Raw genomic sequence first — 24,887 nt, forward strand, 5'->3', positions numbered from 1 at the left:
CCGCCCCAGCGATGGCTGTGGCCGTGGTGGCACTTTGGTGTTGAAACGCGCTGCATTGCTACAAGTTGTCTTTGTTTTCCTGGCGAGGCAGCTCCTCTTGAACCGTATCCTTCCCAGCACTTGAAAGCCAACCCACCAGCAGCTCAGGAGGAGCCCCGCCGAGGACTCCCATGCCCATCGGTGTGCGCACCGCCGTCCCCTACGCTGGCTCTCGTGCCCTGACTCCGTACATGCCACTGCCGGTTGGGAGCAAGTGGGGAGAGGAGAGCGAAGGAAGGACAACCCCGCTGTCCTCTCAGATGCTGGTCTGCAGGTCACCATTGAGCAGGGTCCTTTGGGTTTCTGTGGTCTCATTGAGCCTGGATTTGTCCTGCTTGCTGTCGCTCCGGTCTGCCTCATCCATGCCACTGACCTTCACCAGGCAGAGGACGTTCTGAAAGCTCTTCTTGAAGTTGTCGGACAAGAAGGCATAAAGGATGGGGTTGGCACAGCTGTTGGCATAACTGAGGACCACCACAAAGTCGAACATGCCCTTGAGGACAGGCGTGGGCACGATCAGGACGGAGACCGAGGAGACGTTAAAGATATAGAAGGGAAGCCAGCAGAAGATGAAGACAGCGACCACGATGGAGACCATCCTGGTGACTTTCTTTTCGGACTTTTTCCTCTTGGAGGAGCCCACTCTGATGCCCGAGGACTTGACTTTGATAATAATGAACAAGTAGCAAAGGCAGATAATGGTGAGAGGCACCAGAAAGCCCAGGATGAAGGCGTAGATGATGAAGCCCGTGTACCAGGCACCCGACTCTCCCGGCCAGATGATGGTGCAGCTACTCCTGCCGTGATTGTGCTGCACCCCAGCATAAATCATGATGGGCATGATCACCAACAGGGAGACACCCCAAACGGCCACATTGATCATTTTGGCTGTCCTGGGCCGCCTCCACTTGGCAGATTTAATAGGATGGACGACAGCCAGGTACCGGTCAACGCTCATAACCGTCAAGCAGAAGATACTAGTGAACTGGTTGATCCCATCCACTGTCATGACAATTCTGCAGATGGCTTTGCCAAAGGGCCAGTGTACCAGGGCGACCTGCATGGCCAGGAAGGGCAAGCCAAGCATGAACAGCTCGTCTGCAATGGCCAGGTTGAGGATGTAGATGTTGGTGATGGTCTTCATCTTGGCATAACGAAGGATGACGTATATCACCAGCGTGTTGCCGCACAGCCCGATGATGCAGACCACGAAGTAGATGAAGGTGAGGATGGCATTGCTGGTCAGGTCGAAGTGCTGTCCCGTGGCATTCTGTGATGCATTGGTGGGTGCCTCCACAGAGAAGTTGTCGAAGGGAGAAGCTGGAGAGAACCAGAACGCGGTGGCGTTGGGCAGCTCGTATTCCAGCTCCATGGTTGTGCTGGTCCCCGGGCACTGCCAGTTCAGAGGAGCCGAGATGTCATCTTCCCTTGCTCTGGGGAGGGAGGAGAAGATTCTAGAAATCAAAGAATAAATAGAAATGAAGAGATTCCTGGGGAAGGTTTGCCCATCCTGCTGCCAGGCTCCGTGGGAGAGATGGTCCGTGGAGGGGCTTTCCCCAACCGACCTCCCCCATCTCCCCTTCGGAGCCTGCGGTGCCGAGCAGCCTCCCCCGGACACACCGCAGCTCCTCCTGACTCCGGCGATACCGGAGTCCCTGCGACTCCCCAAATCCAACCGGTGGGTGCGACTGACACCCGGAGCACCGAGCGCTGGGGGGATAAACCTTTCCCCTTGCCTCGCCTTTCGGCGGGGCGCCAGCCCTTCCTCCCCAGCCGGGACGCGCACCCTGAGCCGGGACGGCCCCCGTGGACCGTGAGCTCGGGACCGGGGAGCAGCCCCCCCATCCCCCGCCGGGTCCCATCCCGCCGCTGCAGCCGCCGACGGGCACCGGGGCGGTGGTGCCCCCGCCGCTCACCTGCTCCCTCCGCCGCGCCCCGGCCCGGCGGCAGCGGGGACGTGCCGGCAGCGCCCGCCGCTCCGCTCCGCTCCGCTCGGCTCCGCGCACCCGCCGGCCCCGGTGCGGCTCCGCTGCCGGACCCACCGCACCGGCTGCGCCCCGCCCCGCGCGGGGCGGCTCTGCGGGGCCGGGGCGGGGACAGCCCTGCCCGCGCTGCCCACCCTGCTCTGCCTTCCCCTGCCCGCCCTGCCCACCCTGCTCTGCCTTCCCCTGCCCGTGCTGCCTGCTCCCCTCCCTGCCTGCGCTGCCCACCCTGCCGTGCCCCCCGTGCAGTGCCCACCCTGCCCTCTGCCCTGCCAGCACCCGGCCAGCTCGGCTGCCTGCGGCTCTGGGTGCTGCTCCTCGAGGTGCATCCAGCCGTGCGGTCCCCGGCTTTGCATCTGGGAGCGGAGCCTCTCGGGCTCGCAGAGGCTGTTGGTGCACGGCGAAGGGTGCCCAAAACCAGGGGGCCAGAGGAGGGGCCCAGGGGCATGTGCTGGAGGTGCTGTGCAGCACGCAGCGTGGGTGCAGGGACCCCGGTGGGACCTGCCCGGCTACTGCGGGGCTTCCAGCAGAAGAGACCCCACAGGGCCGCTCACCCCTCGGCTCCTTCCCCTTCCACGCACGACCTTGGCCCCCTGCTGCAGAAGCAACATTTTGGTTCCAGCGATGGTGCAAAGGGCTCAGGTTTTCCTGATGTCTCCAGAGCCACCAGAGGGGAGGGACAGGGCAGGGCAATGACAGCGTGGTGGCCACGCTGTGACCCTGCTGGAGACCCCCAAAAGGTGTCTGAGAGTCCCAAAGTCTCCTGGGAATCTTGGCTCCAGGATTTAAAGGCAAGGCAGGTCCTTGCTGGCCTGGCACAGCCTGGGAGAGGTGGGAAGGTGATGCAGCTTTGGGATCTCTGGGGACGTGCACAGTACGGGTGGCTACTGCTGCAGCCTCTCCTTCTGTTACCCAGTAACAATGACAGGAGGAGGAAGACCAAAAAAGAGAGGTTTGGGAGAGATAACCTCTGCTCTGGTTTGTTTGAGATCTTGAAAGCAATTAAATAATAGCTATTCCTGTGTGATCCCCCCCCTTCCATCACTTATCGAAGAGACAATAGAAAGCAGGAAATTACGAGTGACTTGGAACAAAGAGCCTGGATGGAGGCTGCTGATTGCGGCAAGAAGGGCTGGGAGGGTCTCGTTTGCACTTAGCCATCCACTTCCCAAGGTGGATCTGAAGTCACAGGGTCCTGGAGCATGAGCGAGAGTCATTGTCAGCCTCATAAATCTTTAGGAGGCTGGAAAAAGCTTCTTCTGGTATAGATGAGGTGGAAATGAACATCCCAGTAAAAGCGCATGAGGAGGGAGGACAGGGAAGAAGATGGTTTAGCAGATGCAGAAGGGGGATCAGGTCTCTGCCAGGTGCTGCCCGTTGGGGTTGGGGTGTCCCGTTGTGTTACCTGTGCAAGCCCCGAGGGCAGCTCCCTGGCATGCTGCTCTGGGCAGGGGGCCTGCACGTGGCCCCAGGACCACCACCGTGCTCTGCCTGCCGTTCCCCAACACCGGGGATGGGGAGCGCAGCACACCGGTGTGGCACAGGAGAGGGTTCTGATGCCTCGTGACCTTTTCACAGCCGTTTTATCCTCCCTCGGCTGGTTCCTGTGCCCAGGAGGGATGTCCTGACTGTGCCCTTCCTTCAAAGCTGCGTCGGCAGCTGTCACCGGCAGCGGGAAGGGCAGCATAAAACCTTACTGGGAGTGTTTCCAGCGCTGCCTCCTTGAATTTCTCCCCTGAATAGGTGACACTGCCACATCCCTCCCTTGGGTCCCTCGGTGCCTGGTCCCTGCGGTCGGCAAGCCCTGCTCATGGCAGGTCATCCTGCTGTGGTCCTCCCTCACCCCAACCCTCAGCCTGGTTGCGCCCAGCGCCCAGCGTGGTGCTGAGCATCATCTTCCCACTGTGCTGCGGGGCTGGAGTGGAGGGCAACTGGGGCAGGGCGAGTGCGGGGATCCTGGGGTGCCTCCCACCCGCTGCAGGGCTGCTCGGGGCTGCTCAGGGCTGCCTGCGGAGCGTCAGGGCTTCAGCCACCCTCTGCCCTTTGCTTCCACCTCCGTGGGCAGCGGGTGTTGGATGCAGAGGCCAGGGAGCTGTGTGAATTCAGCCAGCAAACTTGCTTGGCTAAAACCAGAGCTGATCTTCAGAAAAAAAAACCAAACTAATGAAATGATGGGCTGGTGCGTATTAAGAGGATGATTTGAGGAGCGCAGCAGCAGCTAGCTGAATCAGGAAGCCATGCTTGAGCTGTTTGAAGATATTTTCTTTATTCTGCTTAGATTTAGGGTTGAATTAAAGCCTAGTGTAGAGTCTGATCTGTATCTCTGCGTGGTCACTGGTTCAGAGAGATGTTGTACCTCAGCAGCTGGTTTGGTGCTGGCAGATCAACCCCTCTTTGTCCTTTAGCCTGGGAAGCATCCACTCTGCTGCAAAGCAATTTACTGGCAGGGCTGGATATAGGAGAAGTGCACGGCCTCTTCCCACACGGCTCCGACGGCCGATATAACCCCTAGGAGAGGGGCATGGGGATTATGTGGTAACAAAGTGGTTTTTAAAGTCCTTCCAAGTTTCCTGCCATCCAGTCTCAGCTGTTCTGCAAGACTCCCTGTGGAAAACAGCGCTGCCGACCCCTGTCCTGGAAACAAGTGTTGTAAGGAGCTGGGGGTTTGGCTGCCAAAAGAGGGGCAGGGTGAGCCGGCCTTTCTCCCCGATACGTGGAGGGGAGGCAGCGAGATCTCCGGCATCCTGCAGGAATGAAGGAGGCTGCGTTGGGCTGCTGGGGCGCTCTGGTCTCCCCAGCAGTTGGGAGGGGAAGGATTTGCAGCTTGCCCTGTGCTTGCTCCTCCTGTGCTCCACTCACCCGCAGCCACCCCGAGGTGCTGGGGGAGACTTGGGGGTGCACGGGGCCAGTCACCCACTTTTGGGTCCCTAATGGGTGCCACAGGGTCCCTGCACATGCCCTGCCTGTCTCAGTCCTGCCCATTGGTGTCTTCAGCAGTACCCCCACCCACGTCCCTTCTGCTGGTCTCTCCTGTTACATCTGTTAACGACTGATGGCAAAAATGCCGGGTCATCGCTCTGGACCTTGTTTGTGCTGCGGGACAGGTTGCTGCAGGTTAAAGCTGCCTCTCACCCCCTTTCCACTGGGTGCCCGGCTGCGGTGCCCTGTGGCGGGGTTGAAGGACCTTCACAGGGAGCAAAGTGACACCGTGCAGCCTCACTGGCCCCGTCACTGTCCTCGCTCCCAGTGTGTAGGGCATGATGCCAGCCCGGGGAGCCCCACAGCTCATCGTCACCTTTGCAGAGTGATGAGCTGCCCCGAGCAGCTCTGCCTTGTGCATGGGGCAGCCATGCCCGAGCCCTCTCCTTCTCAGCACGCTGCCCTCGGGGGGACCCTGCTGTCCCCTAGGGCCGCAGGGACAAGGCCAGCGCTGGCAGAGATGACTGCAGTGCTTCCTCTCCCACGGGCACTTGGGGTGGCACTGCTGTTTCCCTGGCTGTCTCCAGCCAACAGCCACGAGCAGCTTTGGTGGCTCTGCTGACGCCTGGCTGGAGGCTGCCTGGCTCCATTACAGGGATGCCTGGGCTGGGGGAGGCTTTGCTGTCTGCTAATTAGCCAGACAAACAGGCCTGGACCCCCGAGGCAGGGCCAAAACAGGCTGGTTGCTGCCGGACGACGTGATCTAATCGGGGAGCGTCTGCGGCGGTGATTGATGGGGATGGAGAGGCGCTGGTGCCTTCACCTGCAGCCAGGACGGGCGGCAGCATCCCCACACACCCCGCAGCATCCAGACCCCGTGGGATGCAGGTTTCTCTGCAGCCCCGGCGGATCGGAGGCTCTCCCCGGGGACCCCCGCACCCTCCCTGAGGCTGCTTCCCACTCCCACCAGACCCCCCTGCAGCCGCTCCTTCCTCTTGCTCCCGCCTCTCCCATTCTCTCCCTGCCGTTATTTGCCTCCGTAATTAGTTTATTGATCTCTGCCAAGGGTGCCGGGGCTGGGCTGCGGTGAAAGCTGCCGCGCACGTTCCCCGTGAATCATATCGCTAAACCCCTGACGCTAATGAGCCTTTGGCAACCACGGACTGAAATCTCTGCTCCTGCCTGCGCCTCTCCCCGCTGTGCCCGCCTTGTTGGAGGGTCGTGCGCATTAAATCGGGAATAAACAGTTTGGCAGTCGGGTTCCCTGCACCAGGTGGAGATGTCAGGGTTGGTTACAGCACGTGCCGATCCGCTGGTACTCGCATCCCCTCCCGTTCAAAGCAGCCGCGGGTCGTAGCCCGGTGCTGGTGGCACTCTGCCCTCCCTCGGCCTTGCCCTGCGTCCATCGTGTCTCTCACGGAGAGCCTAAAGCCAGTGGAGAAGCGTAAAGCTGCCACTTTGTGCCCTGTGGCTAACGAGGTGCCATCAGCTCGTGGGATGGAGATGGCGTGCCCCTTCCCGGTGCTGCCTGCTGGCTGCTCCAATGCCCAGTCCCTGTGACATCTCCGGATGTCCTCGTTCCCTCGACTTGGCAGCCGCCTTGGTGTGGGTTCAGGCTGGCTCCATCCACCGCCCCAGCTTGACATGGATGAATTTGCACTGGGAAAGAGCCCGGCCACAAGCCCAGCCTGCGCAAAGGGGACACGGGGCAGGAGCAGAGGGACCCCCCTTGCTGTGCCTGGCGAGAGGCACGTCTGGGGCATCTCCAAGCCTGCGCCAGCCTGTGGTGCCCTGGGCCCATCACTGTGCTGGGATGTGTCTCTCTGCACCTTCTGCCTGCCGCAGCTACCCCAGACATCGCTAAGGAGTTTTATTGCAAAAACCCAAAGGAATTTGGATCCTGGCTGCCCAGCAGCCCCAGGGCTCTCCGGAGCCAGGACCGTGATGCTGTCCCTTGCAGCATCTCACACACCTTAATGAGAGAGATTGCACAAGAATTTGTGTGCCTTTTCTTGTTTTAAAATGCGTTTTGGGGACTCTGGGTATATGGTTGCGACTGCAGGTCTCATCCTTCCTGGTGCTGTGACAGGCAGGGCCCCCGCAGGAGCTGCCACCCCTCCCTGCTGCTGCCTTCACCTGATTGCACTGGGGCATGGAATGTGGGGTAACTGCCCGTCTGCCTGGCATGGAACTGACCCTGTCCCCATCCCTCGCCAGGGCTGAGCTGTAAAGGATAGACAGGACAGCGCAGGCAGGAGGATGAGCGGCTGGTGCGAGGGCAGCCCTGTTCTCCTGGGAAAGATGACATGGAGATGTCCTCGCATGCAGAAATGACCCCGGGGAAGAGGGGGTGTGAGCTGATTATGCTGATGCTTCTGCACAGAGTCTCACTGCCATCACGACTGTCCCCGTTACCCGGGGCTGTCCACACGTCCCCAGGCAGGGACGTCCCACCAGCTGTCCCCAGCCCTGTGTCCCCAGGCTCTGTGTCAGCAGTGTCCCCGCAGCCAGCCCCGCCGGCTCTCCAGCTGTCCCCAGCCCTGCCAGCACCTCCATCACGGCTGGCCGGGGTGCCCCGGGGTGGCAGGGGGAAGCTCTGTTTGCTTTGTCCCCACGTCCTTCCCAGCTGGCACCTCACGCTGCATCTGCCTTGTTACGGGAGCTAATGAAGGATGCTGGCAATTACAGGGGGAGATTGATTAAATCCTAAATCAGGGAGGTTTCAAATGGCCTTGACCTTTCCCAGCTGTGGCAGGGGAGGCTGATCAAAGGCTATTAAAAGATAAACACTCTAATAAAGAAGGGTTGTGTTGCAGACAAACTGGATATGTCCTTCTGCCACCCCCTGCACCTTCTGGCATGGCACACGCAGGAGGCACCGGCAAGAACGGAGGCTGGCCCAGACCCTCTCCCTCCTGCCAACACTGCTGAGCTGCCGGGCAGGAATCACTGCTGGAGCTGCTTCTGCGATCAGCCCATCCGGGGGTGGTGGCTTGGCCACCGTGTGCCCCGTGATGATGCTTTGAGGGGACATCAAAGGGTGGGAGAGGACACGGGGATGCCCTGTGCCCTCGCCAAAGGTTGTGCTGGGATGGATGCCAGCTGTGACGGGTTGGGGGTTGTTTCCGGCAGACTGCCACGTGCTGATCATTAAGGTGCAGCCCCCGGTTGTTTATGAGCACGGCTAATTGCACAGCACAGCTCAGCACACCAATGCCAGGGCCACGCTCAGGAGTGGCAGGAAGGGGCACTCCCAGGGCACCCCACTTCAAAGACCAGGAACTGCCTTTCTGAAGCCCTGCCCGGGGGTCACCTTGCAGCTGGGGGGTGGGGGGGTTGCGGCACCCCCGGGAGTAGCAGCGGCAGTGACCGATTCCCCCGCACCTTGCCGCGCCCGCCCGCACCGCCCGCCCGCGCCGCTCTCCCGCCGCCGCGCCCGCGCGAAACGCAGAGCCGCGGGCGTCCCGCCCCCGCCGCGCTCCCATTGGCGGAGGCCGCAGCAGTGGGCGGGGCGGCGGCGGCGACACGTGTGCCGGTACCAGGAAGTGGCGGCGGGGCGGCCGCGGCGGGGAGCGCCGGGCGGTGAGCGGGGGGCTCCGGGGGCTCCCGGTTCGCGTGGTGCAGGAGCTCTGGGCCCGGCTGGGCGGCGGTAGGGCCCGGAGGTGCAGGGTGGCGGTGCTAGAGCCGGGGTGCCCGCGGTGGGGTTGGGGGGGGCTCGGTCGGGTGTTGGGGTCCATCCCTTTGGGGCCCGGGGTGGGCGCGGGAGCGGAGGGGTCTCCCTTTCCCCGGGGCTGGACAGTCGGGGAGCCGGGGGGGGGGTGGTCTCAGCCAGGCACCTACCCCGCAGGGTTTGGGAGCGGTCGTGGGGCAAGGCTGGTGGCCCAGGAGGGTCTTCGAGGGGTGAAGAAGGCAGTAGTGTGTGTATTTCTTATCTTTTTCTATCTAAGTGTCTAAATACATGTGTGTTTATATATTTGCATATAAATATATGTGAATTTATATGTCTATATTTATACACATGTGTGTATTTTCTCAGCAGGGCAGCTCCCTGGGCCGTTCTCCGGTGCACGGAGCACGGGGCGCGCAGAGAACCCTCCCCTGATCCTCGGCAGCCCCTCAGGTGCAGCCCTGAGCCATGTTCGGGTGCCCCATCCTGGGATTCGTTCCCTGTTTTCCTTGGTCCTGGGGCACCTCGAGCTGGGCGCCGCGAGGGCGTTTGCCTGTGGCGTGAATGAAATTGGTTTTCGGCACAAACAAGTGCCACCGAGAAGTGGGACGTGATGCACGTGCCAGGGAGCTGCCTGAGGATGTGGGACAAAGCGTCCCCTCGCTCCGGGAGGTTTAAGTGCTGTTTCTTTGTGTTTCTCTGGAGCTGCTCTGCCCTGGTGCTGGCTCGGGGCGCTGAGCCCAAAACCGGCATGGGGTAGTGCACTGGGATGGGATGCACCACATCCCATCCATCTGTCCTCTGAGCTCGGATTAAATTGCAAAGCCTTACTCAGAAGGAAAAGAGAACCTTGGAGAGGTGATGCAGAGAGGATGCTTGAGCTAACCCTGCCCGCTTTGGTGAGGAGGGGTTTGGGGTCCCCCCCATTAACCAGGAGGAATTTGGGGGTTATTCTTTGTCTTTAAACACCAGGTGCTTTCCTGACGCACCCCGTCTCTCCTAGGTCAGCATGATCCCGGGGCACGGGCCGGTGATCCAGTCGGTGCTGGGGACCTTCCTGACCTGGGGGCTGACAGCAGCTGGCTCGGCGCTGGTGTTCGTGTTTTCCAGCGGGCAGGTGAGTGCCAGGATCGTGCCCTCTGTCCCCAGGAGGTGACTGGGTTCCGAGGAGCGCCATGATGTGCTCGCAGGTGGGTTTGGCTGAGTGGTCCCAAGTGTGAGGAAATTGAGGTTGGCCCTGGGAGGTCCTGGGGCAGGAGGAGGAAAAATCCAGCTCATTTCTCTCCCGTGTGTCAACACAGAAGAGGAGAAGGAAATCAGATTCCTGTCCCCGGGCTGTGGTATGTGCTGTAGCACAGCTCATGGTGTTCAGGAGATGGGGCACAGCCGCAGGCAGGGCTCTGCGTTTGGAACAGCAGGTTCTCCTGTAACCTGGTTTGGCTGCCGTGTCTCCAGTGCAAGATTTGGGTCAGCCTATGCTCAGAACAAGCAAAGTGCAGGTTGTTAAGTCATCTTGTATTCCAAAATTAGAGGCTCCCCTTGATGCTGTGTGCAGAATTGCCCGGATGAATGTATTATTTATGCCTCTCTCTTCTGATGATTTATTCAGGAGTTTGTTGCAAAGTGAGATTCCCTTTGCAGTTGCACGTTAGTTTTTCTTTCTGGGGGAGGGTGACGTGCTACAGAAGAACGACTGCCCTGGAAGTGAAATGGGCAGGATATGTGCTGGGTGACTGGAAGATGAGTGACTGACTTTGTAGCAGCCTGTTTAGAAGGATCACAATCTTCGAGGGGAGGAAATGCAGGGCAGCGTGCCCTGGTGATGGGGGGTGCCATCACCCCAGGGTGGTGGGCTTCCCTGCGTGGGGAGCGCGGCTCTTGCCTCGAAGCACGGAAACCACTTGGGCTGCAGAGTTGGGAAGAAGGAAGTCGCATCCGTGTGGCAGCGGGGCAGCTTCCCCTGTGCACGGTTTGTGGTGGGGCAGCACTTTGCTGCTTCTGCCAGGAGTAAATGGTGTGTTTTGTGTGTGTCTTTGTTTTGTTTGTTTGTTTTTTTGCAGAGGCGGATCCTAGATGGGAGCTTAGGCTTTGCTGCGGGGGTAAGTACAGCATCCTTCTACTCCACGTCTCTGCCTGCGTTCTCCTGCTGACACCTCTGAAGCCCTGCCACGCTTCGTTTGGTTGCCTGCTCATGTTAATGTTTCTTGGATAATTGCCTGAGGTGCAGGTGGGGCAGAGAAGAGCACGGTGTGGCGCTGGTCATGCCTTGCCATGTCTCCGTGCCTCTTGGGTGAGGGTGGAGGTGGCACGAGGCAGGACACGAGGATGTCGAGCTGCCCATGCTGGATTTGGCTCTTGAGTTAAACTCTTCTCGCTTCCTTGGGCTTCTGAATCATTCCTCCTGGAGCGCTGGTGCGATGAAGATGAGCGAGAGAGCCCTTGTCTTGGAGGCTGATATGTGTAGCTTGCTTCGTGCTTCTTGCTCTCCTCTCAAGGGCTTAAAGCACCCACGCTCTGCAGAAGGGGGAACAAAGACAGCGCAGCTCTACGTCAAGGGTGTACAGTAAACGTGGGGCTTATTGCATCCTTCTTGAAGGAAGACATGAAACTGTGTGGCTTGAAATTGTGTTGGGGCTTGTGGATGTAGACCTTCTCCTGCTGCCCGGACTCTGGGCTGATGCGGAGCAGGTGGAGGCTCGTTGGGACCCGATGAATCACACTTGTTTTCCTTCAGGTGCTGTTGTGTGCCTGGAAGGTGACCCAGGGGATGTGTTCTGGGTGGGAAGTGCACCTGCCCAGGGCATGTGATGGGTGTGCTGGGGCACAGGGCTCTTCCAGGTCCCGCTCGCTGTGTCCCAGCTGGGTAGCTGGTACCTGGGGTGTGGGCAATGCTGCCAGATTTTGGGGTGAACCACGAGCCCAGCAGCATGGGTGATCTGTCCTGCAGCGTGCAGTAAAGCTGCTTGTGCCGAAGCTGTGCGTGGAGTGAGACTCCTTCTTCCCTGTGCACCCCCAGACGCAGCAACGCGGCTGATTGAGGTGAATTTTGACTGTTTGCAGCTCTGGAGATCACAGATCTTCTGTGCCTGAAGCAAACCCAGCTGCACCGAGCAAGAGCCTGCCATGGTGGGTGACGTGAAACGCTGCAGAGCTCGGTTTGCTCCCTAGCAAGCTTTCCTGGAACGTGTCTGCGACCTGTTAATGATGTGAATAATTCAAGTCATCTGTCGTAGCGGGTTCTCGGGCCATCATTTATAAATGAATCGCTTGCGTTAGGAATTGCTCATTCTGGAGCTTTCCTCTGTGGTTGGATTTCTGAGCTGTTTTTCTCTGGAAGACACACTCTTGTCCCTGCAAGCCGAGTCAGAGCCGCTTGTGTGGTGTTGGGGAGATGCTGCTGGGGACAGCACGGGCTGGGCTGTCCCTGTGCTGTGGCATTGCTGCCTCCCAAAGCAGCCAGTGTGACCATCCCATCGCTGGGGAGGTACTGGGGCATGGTGGGGTGTTTGCCCTGGCACGGTGCAGTGCCATCCTTGCCACAGCCACTGCGTCACCTTGCCAGGAGCACTGAGTTATCCCTGTGTGCAGAGGTGTGGCTCAGCGGGCGAAGCAGAAGTCCTGTGAACGCTTACTTGTCCCCCAGCTTCTTCCAGTTTGCTGTGCTCGGGGTGGGAAAGGGGAGTTTTTTTCTGCCTTGGTTGCTGCAGTGTCTGGAGGGGAATGTCAGCGAGGAAACCGGCGGTGCCAAGGTCCTGCTGGCAGAAGGTGCTGCCACATAAACCGCCCGCGAGCTGCGATTCCTGAAGGTTTCTAGGCTGCGTTTTTGAGCCTGAGCTGCCGAAGCAGATGCTGGGGTGAGCTGCCTGTGTCACCTGCAGCCCTGCCCTGGCACTGCATGGCCAGGACCGGCTCTTTCGGAGGAAGATGGCAGAGATCCACGGGTGATGATGCCATGGTTGCTTCTAGGGCTGCTGGGCTCGCTGGGAGCGGGTCCTTGCTCAGTGGTCGAGTCTTTGGGTGGCAGCGATGTGGCAAAAGCACCAGGGGTTGGAGCTTTTATTGTCCTTTTTGCTTGGTGTGCTCCAGATGTGCCTGTAGCATCTGCCAAGGGGCTGGTGTATCCCCTTCCGAGGGCTGCGTTCGACTCCACATCCTGGCGTGTCCCCTGGGCAGCATCCCAGGGCTGGGAAGGGATTTGCTCGATGTTACTCCCAGGCAACAGGATCCCCCTGAGTTTTTAGGAGAGTTTTTCTTTTCCCAGCTGGCCAATGTTGTAATGGCCTGACTGGCAGTGTGACCAGCTATGTCTCTGTCTTATCCTTACCTGAAAGGGTTTAATAATGGGAGAAGTGTTTTCCTCCCTCTCTAGACAGGGAAAGTGCTAGTGCTTGGTGGCTTTGCGAAGAGTCCATGGAGAAGCTGGAGGAGAAACCACCTCCTGACCCAGCCCGGGAGCAAGAGGGACCGTGGCCGACTCGCAGCTCCTGCACGCGGGTGGAAGTGGGACGGTGGAGACGGGACGTGATGCTGGGGCTGAGCAGGTGACAAGCCTGAGCCTGGCTCTGCTGGGAGAGGGGACCCAAATGGGCTGTGAAGTCCTGGCTGGCTGGGACCGGGGGCTGTTCCTGCCTCATCCAGCTCGTGCTGCAAAGCCAGAGTCAGCGGAAGCTCAGGAGCAGGGCAGGCTCTCTCTGCTTTGGCAGGCTGGCTGCGTGTAGGGGAAAAGGCAGGATGTGGAGCAGATGGTTTTAAAACCTATTTCTACTGTTTTCTCCCTCTTCCTCCCTGTAAGACGTGTTTCTTCAGACAGCGACGTTGCTCTGATCGTGGACTACTTGCTCCAAGGGATTTCTGTTTAAAACACTGTCTTTGATGTAGATCTCTTGCAGATCTGTATGGTCTGTTTCTCTGGGCGCTGGGGTGGAGAAAGGCAGAACTGAACTTCCTCTTTATCTCTGCTCTGTGATCTGGGCTGGTGGGTTTCTTTAAACTTCCCTTGTGCTCTGTCAGACCCAGCAAACCTCCTTCTGTGCTTTTGGAGGCAGGTATTTCTTCTAACTTTGCTGTTTTAGTGCTTGGCTTGTGATCCCTGGTAGTCATCTGGATACCAGGGAGCGTGTATGGTGCTCTCTGAGACCAGGATCGTGGGTGAAACAGGGTATAATGGATGGTTTTCTCTCCTGGTGGTAAGGGTTTACCTGCTCGTCTTCTGAGAGCTTGCAAAGTGAAATAAAACCAGGATTAATTAAAGTTTCTCTACTGCTGACAAGCCAGAAGGAGGACATGGAACAGGGATCTCTAGGCGGCCTCGAGGAGGATGGTCTGGGACATTGAGTGTTAGTTTGGGATCCAGAAAGCTGCAGCTCGGTGCTGCCTTCACTGCAGATACGCCATCTGATCCAGGAGGAGCTGGTGTAAGCCTGGGCACATGGTCAAATTGCTGTGCCCTGAGCTGGGACATGCTGGGAGAGCTGCCTGTGTGTGCTGGGAGCATCCTGACAGCAAAGCAACGTGCCTTTTGGTACTGCTCAAGCTGGCCACGTCTGATGGCACAAGTGTCATCTCGGTTGAAGGGCACCCATGTGACTGGTCGCTGTGGCACTGGAGAGCTCAACTTCTTCCAGCCTGGTACCTCCGCTCCGGTGTCTGAGTGTTTAGCTTCTCTCTGCCTCAGTTCCCTTTCTGGAAATTGTGGATAATAGAGGGTTTTGTATGTGAAAGCCTCCGAGGTGATGTGTTTCTATGGAGACAAGGCTTTGCTTGCTTGGGCATCTGATGTGGAATTCTGGCTTTTCTCTTAATCTTGATATTCTTAAATAAGACCTTTTTTTTAAGATTGTTCTCTGTTATCTCGGTGTTGTCTGGGAGGTGCTCTCAGACATCATAAACACTCGCAGTCTCCCTTCCCTGCAGCCTCCTGTGGCTATTCCTCCTACTGGGTTGCAGTTTGATTCCTTCTTCTGTCCCAGGTGAAGCAGAAAATCATAAAGACACGCTCTTTAAACTGCACCAGGCACGTCTGCATTGAATATTCCCCTTCAGTGCTGCTTAAAACAGCATTGGTAATTTACACAGCTCTACTGAGGCTGCTGCTTGTTCTTGGAGCCTTAATGAAGTCAAGCGAAAAAGTTTGGCAGGGAAAGCGCCCTGCCAGTCTCTCACCTTCCACTTTTCTTTCCCGTCCTGCCAAGGGGATCTTCTTCGCTCCGAAGTGGCTTTGGTTTTCGATTAAAGCAGCCGTTTCCCTCGAAGCCGCCGTTCCCATCTCATCCCGCAGGATTGCGGTGAGAGGCTGCCAGCTTGCACTGGATGAGACGAGAGGGCTTTAATTTTCATTTTAATGCGATGGTGTGGTACCAGACTCGGATGTGCAGGGACCCTCCTCCTCGCCCTGGGGTCCAGCAAGGCCAGCTGTGTTTGGGGACAGTTTATTGCCCTGTTTGCTCTGTATTTGCAGGAAAAAAGCTCCTGCGTGGGCTGGGCTGGTGCTGGCTCCATGGTCTGCGTGGGGAGGAGTGGTGGGTACCGCAGCATTTGGGAGAGCCCGGACTGGGCACCCACATCGAGTCCCTGCCTGGAAGGAGATGCTGGTGCCCAGGGGTCAGCGATGGAGACCAGTCAAGCCCTGGGAGAGGTGTTGGGGCACAGTGTGGTTGTAAATCCTGCTGCCTGGCGTGTTTCAAATGCTTCCCATCAGCCTGAGGACACAGACCTGGGTTGTCGTTTTCTGTGGTTTGAAGCAGTTGGGTTTTGAGCCTGGGTTTTGTCTCTGGTTATGCTGATGTATCCCAAGGAAACGTTTGAGCTCCCCTCAACCCAGGGATGCTTTAGATATGCAGCTGCCTTCTGCGTGCTTTCTCCTCCCCCATCAACTGCAGCTTGTTTTCCCAAGAGCTGGTGGATTTATGACGTTGTTGCACCTTGGCTCTGGAGCACGAAGTCTCTTTGCAAAGATGTCCAAACCTGGTTTGGCAGGAGGTGTGTGTCCTGGTGCCAGCGAGCTGGTGTGCTGTGGGTCCCCTGCTCCCCGTCCTGGCTGGGCTGATGCGATGGGAAGGCTTCGTGCAGAAAGTCGTACCCTCTGCCGAAGTGGCTTCATGTTTTATTGATGTGAGGAGAGCCCAGGCAGGCTTTTTCTCTTTTATTCCTGCCTTTGACACCAGCTTGGTGACATTGGTGGAGTTTGGATTCCTGTCCCTGGCTGGACAATTACAAAGATTTGAAACGGTGTAAATTTTGTTACTTAGATCAGATCGCTGGCAGAAATCCTCCCCCTTTTGTTAGCTCATGAGCATCACCTGATAAGGGACGGATGCTGCACCAGAGGGGTAAGTGCCAGCTCTGATGCAGAACAGGGTGGGCAGGAGCTGCTGGGCAGGAGCCCTTGAGCAGGACCTTGGCTGCTCCCAGGCAAACCCATGTCCCTAACCCCACACCTGAGCTTGGTGCTGGGCTGCGGGGAGGCACAGGGACCTTGTCCCTCCTGCTGGCTGCTGCAGGGCAGTGACTTCCAGCTCCCCCATCAAGTGGGGTCAGAGAGGGGGTTCCTTTGTGTAAAAGGGTGTGGGAATAAATCGCTTTTCCTTCCCAAGCAAGTGAGGTTGGATGGTGCAGCCCTGCAGTTTGCTCCGTCAGCTGATGAGGCTGGGGTGGCTTTAAGCTCCGTCATCTTCTTCCCCCGGAGCCCCTTTATGGCAAAGCTGGTGGGAGCTTCGTTGCTGACTTCGGTGGTGACGGGGATCTGGAGGCTGAGCTGTGTCAGGCCTCTGTTTTCCATGGGGAAATGATATCTTAACATAAGATGACAATATAATTCTGCAAAGCCTTTCCCTGTTGCTTGTATTTCCATGTTGGGGTGTGTGGTTGTTTTTTAAAGGAGGTGGCATTTGAAATATGAAGTTTGACAGCCGTGGTTAAGCCTGACATGACAGCCTGCTTTCTTCTTACTCATAGTGAGCTGAGGTTTACACAATCCCTCAGGGACTGGTGTCTACAGCAATAGGCATCTCATTCCTTTGTTAAAAATGATTTAAAATGTAGTAGTTTGTTACGCACTTCTCTTTCATGGGTGAGTGCTCGTGCTGTGAGAGTGAGCTGAGCCGCATCTCTGCTGAGCATCCTGCCAATGGGACCTTGGGGGGCACGGGGGGTTGCTGAACGGAGAGATGGGGGTCACCTTTCCTGACAGCATCCCTCCCGCTGCTGTCTCTGGGATCAGTTCCTGCTGGATCCTGATCCCACACCCCTTTCTCAGTTGAAAGCTCCCCTTTGATGTGCTTCCCTTCGGACTCGGAGAGAGCTTGGAGCATCGCCTTGTCCACCCTGAGGCGATGCAGACCCTGCCCACCCATGGCAGGGCAGCGGGTGCCACTGCTTCCCTGCCCCTGCTGGTCCAGGGTGGTTCCCAAAGCCTATTACAGATCCCAGGGTGATTTTTAAGCCCAACCATGCTTCTCTCGCTGACTCGCTTCCTCCCAGCGTGTGATGGGACCCGTCCTCCAAGCTGGTCGCAGCTGAGCTCCCATGGAGCTGAACGGCTGCAGGGAGAGAAACCAGGGCCAAGGCTGCTGCTGAGGGTGTTGTGCTGGGCTGATGGCTTTTTAATTAAGCCAGCCCAGTACGTCTGGCAGCAGAGGGGAGGAAGAGATAAGGTGATAAAATGCACAGTAATATAATATTCTTTAGTATAAGCTTGTGAAACCGGTGCCTTGCTTGGCTTTCTGTTCTCTACACCGAGTAACACCCTGAGCAACCAACTCTGAACAGGGCTGGAGATCCCCGTAAGTCCCAAATTCTGTTTTTCTGCGGTCTTTTTTTTGGGTAGCTGTTCCTTCTCCTTCCCTGCTAAGCAGCAAGCAAGGAAAAAAGCACTCTGCTACTTGAAAGGCTTATTTTCCTGGTGCAAACTGTGTTGGTGAAACACTTTGGTAGCGCTGGTCTGTGCTGGGAGCTGGCATATTGCTGTTTGGGATGAGAACTTGTTCTCCTCCCAGCCTGGGCGCTCTGGCTTGCATGTTGGGACAGGAGTGATCTGAGTGTTGGTCCGTGCAGAAGCAGAGGAGTTGCAAAGCCTTCGTGCCGTGGTCGCCTTGGTCCGGGGCGGCGAGGTGGGAACCTTGGCAGCTAAACCACAGCGTGGCAAAGCCGAGGTGTGCCCTCAGCTGGCCTGGAAATGGTGCTTTGGCTCCAGGCGTTATCCAATATTTATTCTTTTCCTGCATGAGATCCCAGCTGTGTTTTCCTTCCTCCCCTGCCCGCTCTGCGGAGAAGCCCAGAGCTGGGTGCAGGTAGGATTTGGTTCACGGTGGCTTTGGCTGGGGCGAGGTGGCCGGTGGGGACATGGACCCACTTGTGTTGCTGCAAAACACCCGAGGGGAGGGCGGTTTTTCTGCTCCTGTGCTGCTGCCATTCCCATTTGAAGGGCTGTTGTGGCTCTGCTATTCCCACAGAAAATCACCCCAATGAGCTCGTGTGGTTCACGTGCTACCTTGGACTTTTGAGCCCAGAAAAGCACCTTTGGTGAAAACAGGGGGGAAAAAAACCTCACTTCTCCATCCTTCAGTGATTTGTGCTGTCGGGAGGTGGGTTTGGTGGCTCTGCTGGGTTACAGCAGCCACGCAGCCCATGGTGGTGGGCGTAGGGGTTTCCTTGGCCAGAGGGTGGGCTGGTGCTGGTGGTGCTGGTGTCAGGTCCTCGCGGCATCGGTGCCTACGTGGTTCTCACCGCTCCCCTTCTGTCTCCCAGGTCATGCTGGCAGCTTCCTACTGGTCCCTCCTGGCCCCAGCTATCGACATGGCTGAGGAGTCCGGCAGCTTTGGAGCCTTCGCTTTCTTCCCAGTGGCCGTGGGCTTTGCACTGGGAGCAGCATTCGTGTACTTCGCCGACCTGCTCATCCCGGCGCTGGTAAGTAGGTGCTCCTGGGCTGGGGGGCTTCTGCTCTTCCTTCAACTCTGCCATGACAGAAGCTGGATACAGATTGGTTTCTATCCCGGATTTAATGAAACCCTGTTTTCTCCGAGACCCCGGGTGGCTTTACCAGTGCTGAATGCAGCTTCAGGCTGTCTGAGCTCTTTTTTTCTTCCTTTTCTCTCTCTTTTTTTTTACCTTTCATGCTTCTGCGTTTGTTCTTTTCACTGGCAACACTTTGCAAACAGTTCAGGTGTGACCTTCTGTTTCAGCCTGAAGGTTTAATTTTGCAGAGCTGCCAACCCTCTAAGCATTTCAAAATTGAATGAGCCATCCTACTGTCTAAGAGTATTATTAAAAAAAATAAATAAATCAGAAGCTGTTGTATTTTTACAGCTGAAAACAGAAGAATGGCTAGGTTGGTAAATATCTTCAAAAACTTCTGAAGAGCTTTTTAAATCTATTTATTTGAGTGGGAGGAGGGGGTTATCTGTGGTTATGAGTAAGGAGTGTGAGGTTTTCCATTCGAAGAGCGGTACAGCTGGTACCGCTCCCCAGTGGTACACACTCCCTGGTGTCCAGGGGAGCCCGTGGCATCAGCCCCCCCGGCTCCTGTGCTTCTGGAGCCTCTCATACCAGGTACAGCCACACGTATCCTCAGCTGGGAAGGAAATCGCTTGATGTTGCGGCGTGTGGCTTCCAGTGCAAATGGGTGCATTAGAGTCAAGAACAAATAAATGAGACGACAGCGGTGTCGGATGGCTGACACCTGTCCCCCTGGTGCACTCTGCCTGCCCGTGTCCTGCCTCTTCTCGGGGCTCCCAAACTCTTCACCGGACCTGGTGGGGGGGCTGGGGACTGCCATCGGGTTGCTGGATCTCTTGGAAGCTGGTTGCCATCAAATCTGGCTTTTTTTTTTTTTTCCCTTCTGCTCTCAGTAACCCGAAGTCCAAACACCCTCGTGACGGTGCCGGATGGGGCCCGGGATGTGTTTGATCAGCTGCCCAAAGCTGCTGTTTCCCAACAGGGGAGATAAACAGTTGCACCACAGAACTGGCTTCTTCCTGATGGCCGGTGTTCTTCTCCGCGGCGTTTCGAAACGGGAGCGTGTGGAGGGGGAAGAGCTTCAGGGAAATGAAATTTTTGCGTTGCGGAGAGCAGGGTGGAACGGTGACGAGGGTGACTGGTGTGTGTGGTGGTGAGGACGACGGTCTGGAGGGGAGCAGAGCAATATATATGTGAGAAAATAAATATACAATTATATATTGTTTTAAATCCAGGTTGGGTGAGGCTTTGAGCAACCTGGGGTAGTGGAGGGTGTCCCTGCCCATGGCAGGGGGGTTGGAACTAGGTGATCTTTGAGGTCCCTTCAACCCAAACCATTCCATGATTCTATGAAATCCGGTATAAATACCACTGGGAGAGGAGCTGTTGCCTCCTCTGGCTTGGCACAGCTGTTTGCACCGTGCGGGAGAGCATGTGCCACCACATTCTGGTCCTGTGGGACTTCTGGTAGCTGGTCCGTGTGCTAAAACGGAGCTCAGAGAGGGTTTACACCCCATGGCTAATGCTGCTGCTTGTGTGTTTTGCTTCCTGCAAAATCAGGTGAGTCTTGAGCCATCCCTGGAGCTGTACTGGCTGGGGAATTTGGCTCAGGATGCATCTTCGTTTACTTGGAGCCCAGACAAGGTTTAAGCCATTGCACTTCGCTTCCAACAAGCCTTGCTTCTTTCTAAATCGGTTAAAATCTCAGAGTTGTTGTTTTGTTGGTGTGGTTTTTTTTCCACCCCCACTTAAAGTCGGGCGGGAAGGGATGTTGGCGAGACCGTGGGGCACACTGTCCCTGGGAGGGCAGGACGAGGGACCCATTTTTAGGCTGCTCTTCATGCAGAGAGCTCTCTCTCCCTGCCTGGCACTCCTGCATAATTGGTTTGCTGGATAACAGCAGGTAGTAAAAGCTTTTAATGACTCCTTATCACCCCAGCCCCACTCTCTGGGGAGGGAGTAAGGCTTCACCGTGGCACCACCGGAGCTGGGCAGCTCTGGTGGTGCCCAAATGTTTGCTCAGTGGCAGAGCTGGGCCAGCAGGAGGGTTAAACCTCCAAGACAATCTGGTTAATGATGCTGAACAGCCATAGCCATTAAATTCCTTACGAAAGGGAGATCTAATCTATGACATCTTTATCTTTGCGGAGCCTTTAACATGTTTGTTCATCCTTCAGCTGAGTTTTACGGAGGAGGAGATGCCGGCCTGGGAACACTCAGTTGGGCTGGTGCAGGACAGCAAACGGCAACAGGGCCTTTGGGTGTGCTTGGAGAGTGGGATTGTTGCAGAACCAGACCTCAGGAGTTTTAAAAAAGGGATTCTCCCTTTTTTTGGCAACCGTCTCCTCGCAGAGTGTGTCTTTCCTGGCTCACTGGAGTGACTGGGGAGGTGGTGGCAGAGCTGGTTTCGCCGCTGGATGTTGCTTTAGTTTCTGGAATCTCCTAAAGCACTAATGAACACCCTGCCTGTCTCCTGGTGATGTTCCAACAGGTTGCTCTCCTTTCTTCCCTCTAGTTTAACCTGATGGCTACTTTTTAAATAATTTTTAAATATGGCTTTCAGCTGGTGTTTGGGGTGGCTTCTGGGTGGGAGGGGGCAGGTGATGGGTGGGTGTACGAGATGCTGTTGCCCTTACTGAAAAGGGTTGAGGCTGAGGGTCTTTGATGCCAAGACCCAAAGCCTTTGTGGGAGAGTTTACTTAAAAATACCGCTCAGCGCAGTAGGTCCCCGATCGCTGAGTAGCTATTTTGGGTCTACTGTAACGCATGAAAGTGCTGGAATTAAGTGTTGTTATTATTCTCATCCTTCAAATCTATCTCGCAGCTCTGCTGACTTGGCTGGGTTTTGTTCAGTGTGATGTTTTATTGGGTTTCCGTGATGAGTTTCTTGCTCCAGCCTCCCTCTTCCTGGAGGAATCCCACAAGAGTCCAGAGGACGCATCCAGCCCTGGCTCTGGTTTTCAGACAGTCCTTGGCTGCTTTTGCTCCTGAATTTTCACGTGCTGGATCCCCCAAGACCTCTCCTGGCGGTGGTGCAGGCTGTCGGAGTTCTCAACGAGCGTTCTTGTGTCCATGTGGGTAGATTTTGGGTGGGATGCTGGGTGTGGGCGAAGTGGAGCTCCCTCGCTCCGGCCTTTTCCAGATCACTGCCCTTAAACGCTTCTCTGAGGAAGCAGGAATTCACAGCCATGGTGCTGGTGGGATTGGGAAGGTGGCATGGGCAGGGAAGAGGGGAAAGCCATCTGGAGATGATGAACCCCTCGGGGGCTGCGCGGCAGCTCGGCCGTACACGTGCCTACGTACGTCTATTAACCGCCTTATTCTTTCCGCTCCCCGGCTGCGTGACGTCCTCTCGACTCCGCCATCATTACGCTAAATAGGATAATGAGGCTTAATCAGCTTCATCTCCTCTACCTCTAGGCTTCGTTTTGCTCAGAAACATCTGTTGGTGTACAGAGAGCAGCTCCCACGGCGGTGGGTGCGGGTCTGCGGCTGGAGCTGAGCTCCGTCCAGGACCCGGATGGGTGCTGCGGCATGCGGGGGTCTGGGACAACCCCGGGGTCTCCACTGGGAGAGCTGATCCATGTCGAAGGTGGCTCTAGGGGAGGGAGAGGAGGGCAGATGTTGCAGGAGAACCAGGAGTTAATATATAATCCAGGGAGAGCGCTGATGGGCCGTTACTCAGTGAGAACGAGGAGCTTGCCAATACTTCTCGTGTAAAGAAGATTGGGGACGGGGAGCCAGGGCTGTAATTCTGTCCTGGAAATACCATCTCAATTGGATTTTAATTTTTTTTCTTGTCAGCTAGATACAGGGTTTGGTGGGGTTTTTTTGTGTGTGTGTGGTTTTTTTTTTTCTGAGAACTGAGTAAATCAATAAAGCAGCATGTTACAGGTGGACCGTTCCTTAGATTTAAAACAAATAGTAACTAAAGTGCCTTTTAAAAGCCTTTTTCCTGGGTTGGTGTGTGCTCCTCATGCTGCAGGAAGGACCAGCACAGCCAAAACTCCTGCCTGGGGTCCAGGGCTTGTGTTTCATAACTGTTTTGAAATGTTTTGGGCTGTGGTTTGCAGCGACATAATGGTTTTCATGAGCAGGCTGAGGGTCCGCACGTGGATGGATGAGCGTGGAGTGGGTGCGTGTGTGTGGATGTTGGTAGGAGGAGGCTGGATCCCATTAACCCCCTCAAAACGTAATTGTGTTGTACTCCTGCCCTCTTCTATTTTTGCAAATCGAGGCTCGAAAGCTTTTTTTTGGAATATAGTCTGGGACTGGGCATTTTGCACAGTGAATTTTAGGCTATTTTTGGCGTGCACCCTTGGGAACGATTAGAGAACTTGATAAACAGATATCCAAGGGATACTCTCCCCTTTAATAACAGTGGTGTCTGTCATTTGGCTCAGAATGTGCCTCGAGGATGTGTATTTCTTCCTTTCTAAATCTGTGCAAGTCACGTATCGGGAAAGCTGAGAATAGTGAGTGGATGGTGAAGCTGCAGGAGGGGGAGGAGGGACCATCACACCCACTCCAGGCGTAGTTGCATGTTACTTAAAATTGGAATTTCTTTCTTGGGGTTAAACTGCAGCTGGATTAGACCATGGGAAACATCTTTTTTTTGGGGGAAAGTGATTCCTAGCACACACCTGGTGTACTGGGGTAACGAGGCAGGGCAGTCATTGGTGCCATGGGTCCAGTTGGAGGATGTTGGTGATCCTCCCGGCTCAGCGCCGGCAGCATACGTGCTTCCACCCAGCGAAGATGGAAAGCTTTTAATACTGCTTTCCCTTCTGATTTGCATGGAGCTGGATTTGATGGGTTCATTATTTCATGAGGCTGGAAAAATGTGCTGGGTCTTGTCGCTGGTGTTAATTTATAATCGGAATAAAGGTTCCTCTTATGCAATTTGCTAATTCCTCCGAGACGTGCCCGTCACAAGTTCCCGTTCTTAATGTGCTTTTTCCTGTTCATCTGTGACTCCTAGGAAGTTAATTAGCTGCACATCCTCGTTGCTGGAGTAGGTAGAGGCTTTTTCGATGGGAGCAGTAACCGAGGGACATGCCTGTGTGGGGTGTGTGTATTTCCTGGCTTGTTGAATCGTTGAGCATGGGACTGAGACACTGTCCGGAGCAGCACGGGGACCTGGGCACGGTGGCATGGGTGGCATCTTGCTGAGCTCAGCCTGGCAGCTGTCTGTCTTGGGCCACATAATCTGGGGAAAACGATCAAATAAAAGGGTTCCAGTGAGGTGGTTTTGGTGGTCTGGGCCATGCAAAGTGACCCTACCCTTTTTTTACATCCAGACTGTGTTTGATCCCTCCTGGTCCATGCTCCAGCAGCCCTGCCTGCTGCCTGCAAAGCCTTCCCACACCTCGGCGTTGCCCTCCGGCGGGAGCTGAGCTGGCATGGGGATACCTCAATGCCAAGAGTGGGAATGGGCAGACGCACGAACGCACCGTTGCCAAGCTGTGTGGGTGCCAAGCTCGTGCTGCCCCGAGCCAAGGGCTTGTCCCCCCTCCAAGTGGGGCCAATGCAGCCCCTCCGGAGCTGGGCAGCCCCGCTGCCATCACTTTCACACCCCCTGGCAGATCTACACTGCACCAAATCCAGCGTGAATCGGTGTTTTTGTGCAGGGGCTGCCTTTGCCCCGCGGTGGGGTGAGGAGGGACAGGGAGGACTCGGTTGACATGGGCTTACGTGAGCCGCAGCTTGACTCGTGCATTCCTGGTTTGCTCTGATTTCCTTTGCTTAGGGGAAAATAAATAGCAGCCCTTCTGTTTGTTTTGGTTTGTGGCATTCTGGCCCCTTTTCCACTGGCTTGGGAAGAAGGGAAGGATCTGGCTCTGATTGAGGAAGGGAAATCTTTTTTGGGAGCCTAATCTGGGAACGCAACAAAACCTTCTGTTGGGAAAGCTCCTTCCCCTTCCAGCTCTAAATAAACAGGAGTACCTGGGCATGAGTTTTATTAACTTACCAAATAAACCCAACCCAACTCTCTCCCAAGGCCAGCTGTGGAAGGTTATGGATCTGTGTGGGACTGATGCCTGGGACCAGCTCCCCCATGTCCTGTCCCAGGCAGGTGGCAAGGGCAGGATTTCAAACGTGGTCCCTGGTGCTGACCACGAAGCACACCCATGGGATCCTCTGAAAGTCTCTTGTTAGTCCCAGCTCTCAAGGATGGCACCTGGAAACTCCTAGAAGTTTGTTTAAAATCTGTTTGCCCGTATGATCCGTGGAAAGCCTGCCTGCCTCCCACCCCTTCCCTGCCCGTCTGCAGTGGTTTTAGTGATTCAAAACCAGTTGTTGCTAGATAGGGTGAAATTATTTGCAGA

General features: G+C 56.3%; 2 protein-coding genes across 2 annotated transcripts in view; one reads left to right on the forward strand and one right to left on the reverse strand.

Moving 5' to 3' along the window:
- Positions 1–295: 295 nt before the first annotated feature.
- Positions 296–1,411, reverse strand: SSTR2 (somatostatin receptor 2). The gene has a single exon (XM_009977284.2). It carries the CDS (start codon positions 1,409–1,411, stop codon positions 296–298), a length of 1,116 nt encoding a protein of 371 aa, XP_009975586.1.
- An 8,205-nt stretch (positions 1,412–9,616) lies between these two features.
- SLC39A11 (solute carrier family 39 member 11) overlaps positions 9,617–24,887 on the forward strand; it is a 90,852-nt gene continuing 75,581 nt past the window's right edge. Inside the window, exons 1-3 of the mRNA XM_086624148.1 lie at positions 9,617–9,724; positions 10,668–10,706; positions 18,352–18,510. Of these exons, the coding sequence (XP_086480274.1) occupies positions 9,617–9,724; positions 10,668–10,706; positions 18,352–18,510 (306 nt within the window). The remainder of the gene's footprint in view (positions 9,725–10,667; positions 10,707–18,351; positions 18,511–24,887) is intronic.

This window comes from Tauraco erythrolophus, chromosome 20 (genome assembly GCF_009769465.1).
Source record: "Tauraco erythrolophus isolate bTauEry1 chromosome 20, bTauEry1.pri, whole genome shotgun sequence".
NCBI classification, from domain to species: Eukaryota; Metazoa; Chordata; class Aves; order Musophagiformes; family Musophagidae; genus Tauraco; species Tauraco erythrolophus.

Excerpts from the sequence above, each read along its gene's own strand:
- SSTR2 (XM_009977284.2), bottom strand. The coding sequence starts at position 1,411 with ATGGAGCTGGAATACGAGCTGCCCAACGCCACCGCGTTCTGGTTCTCT.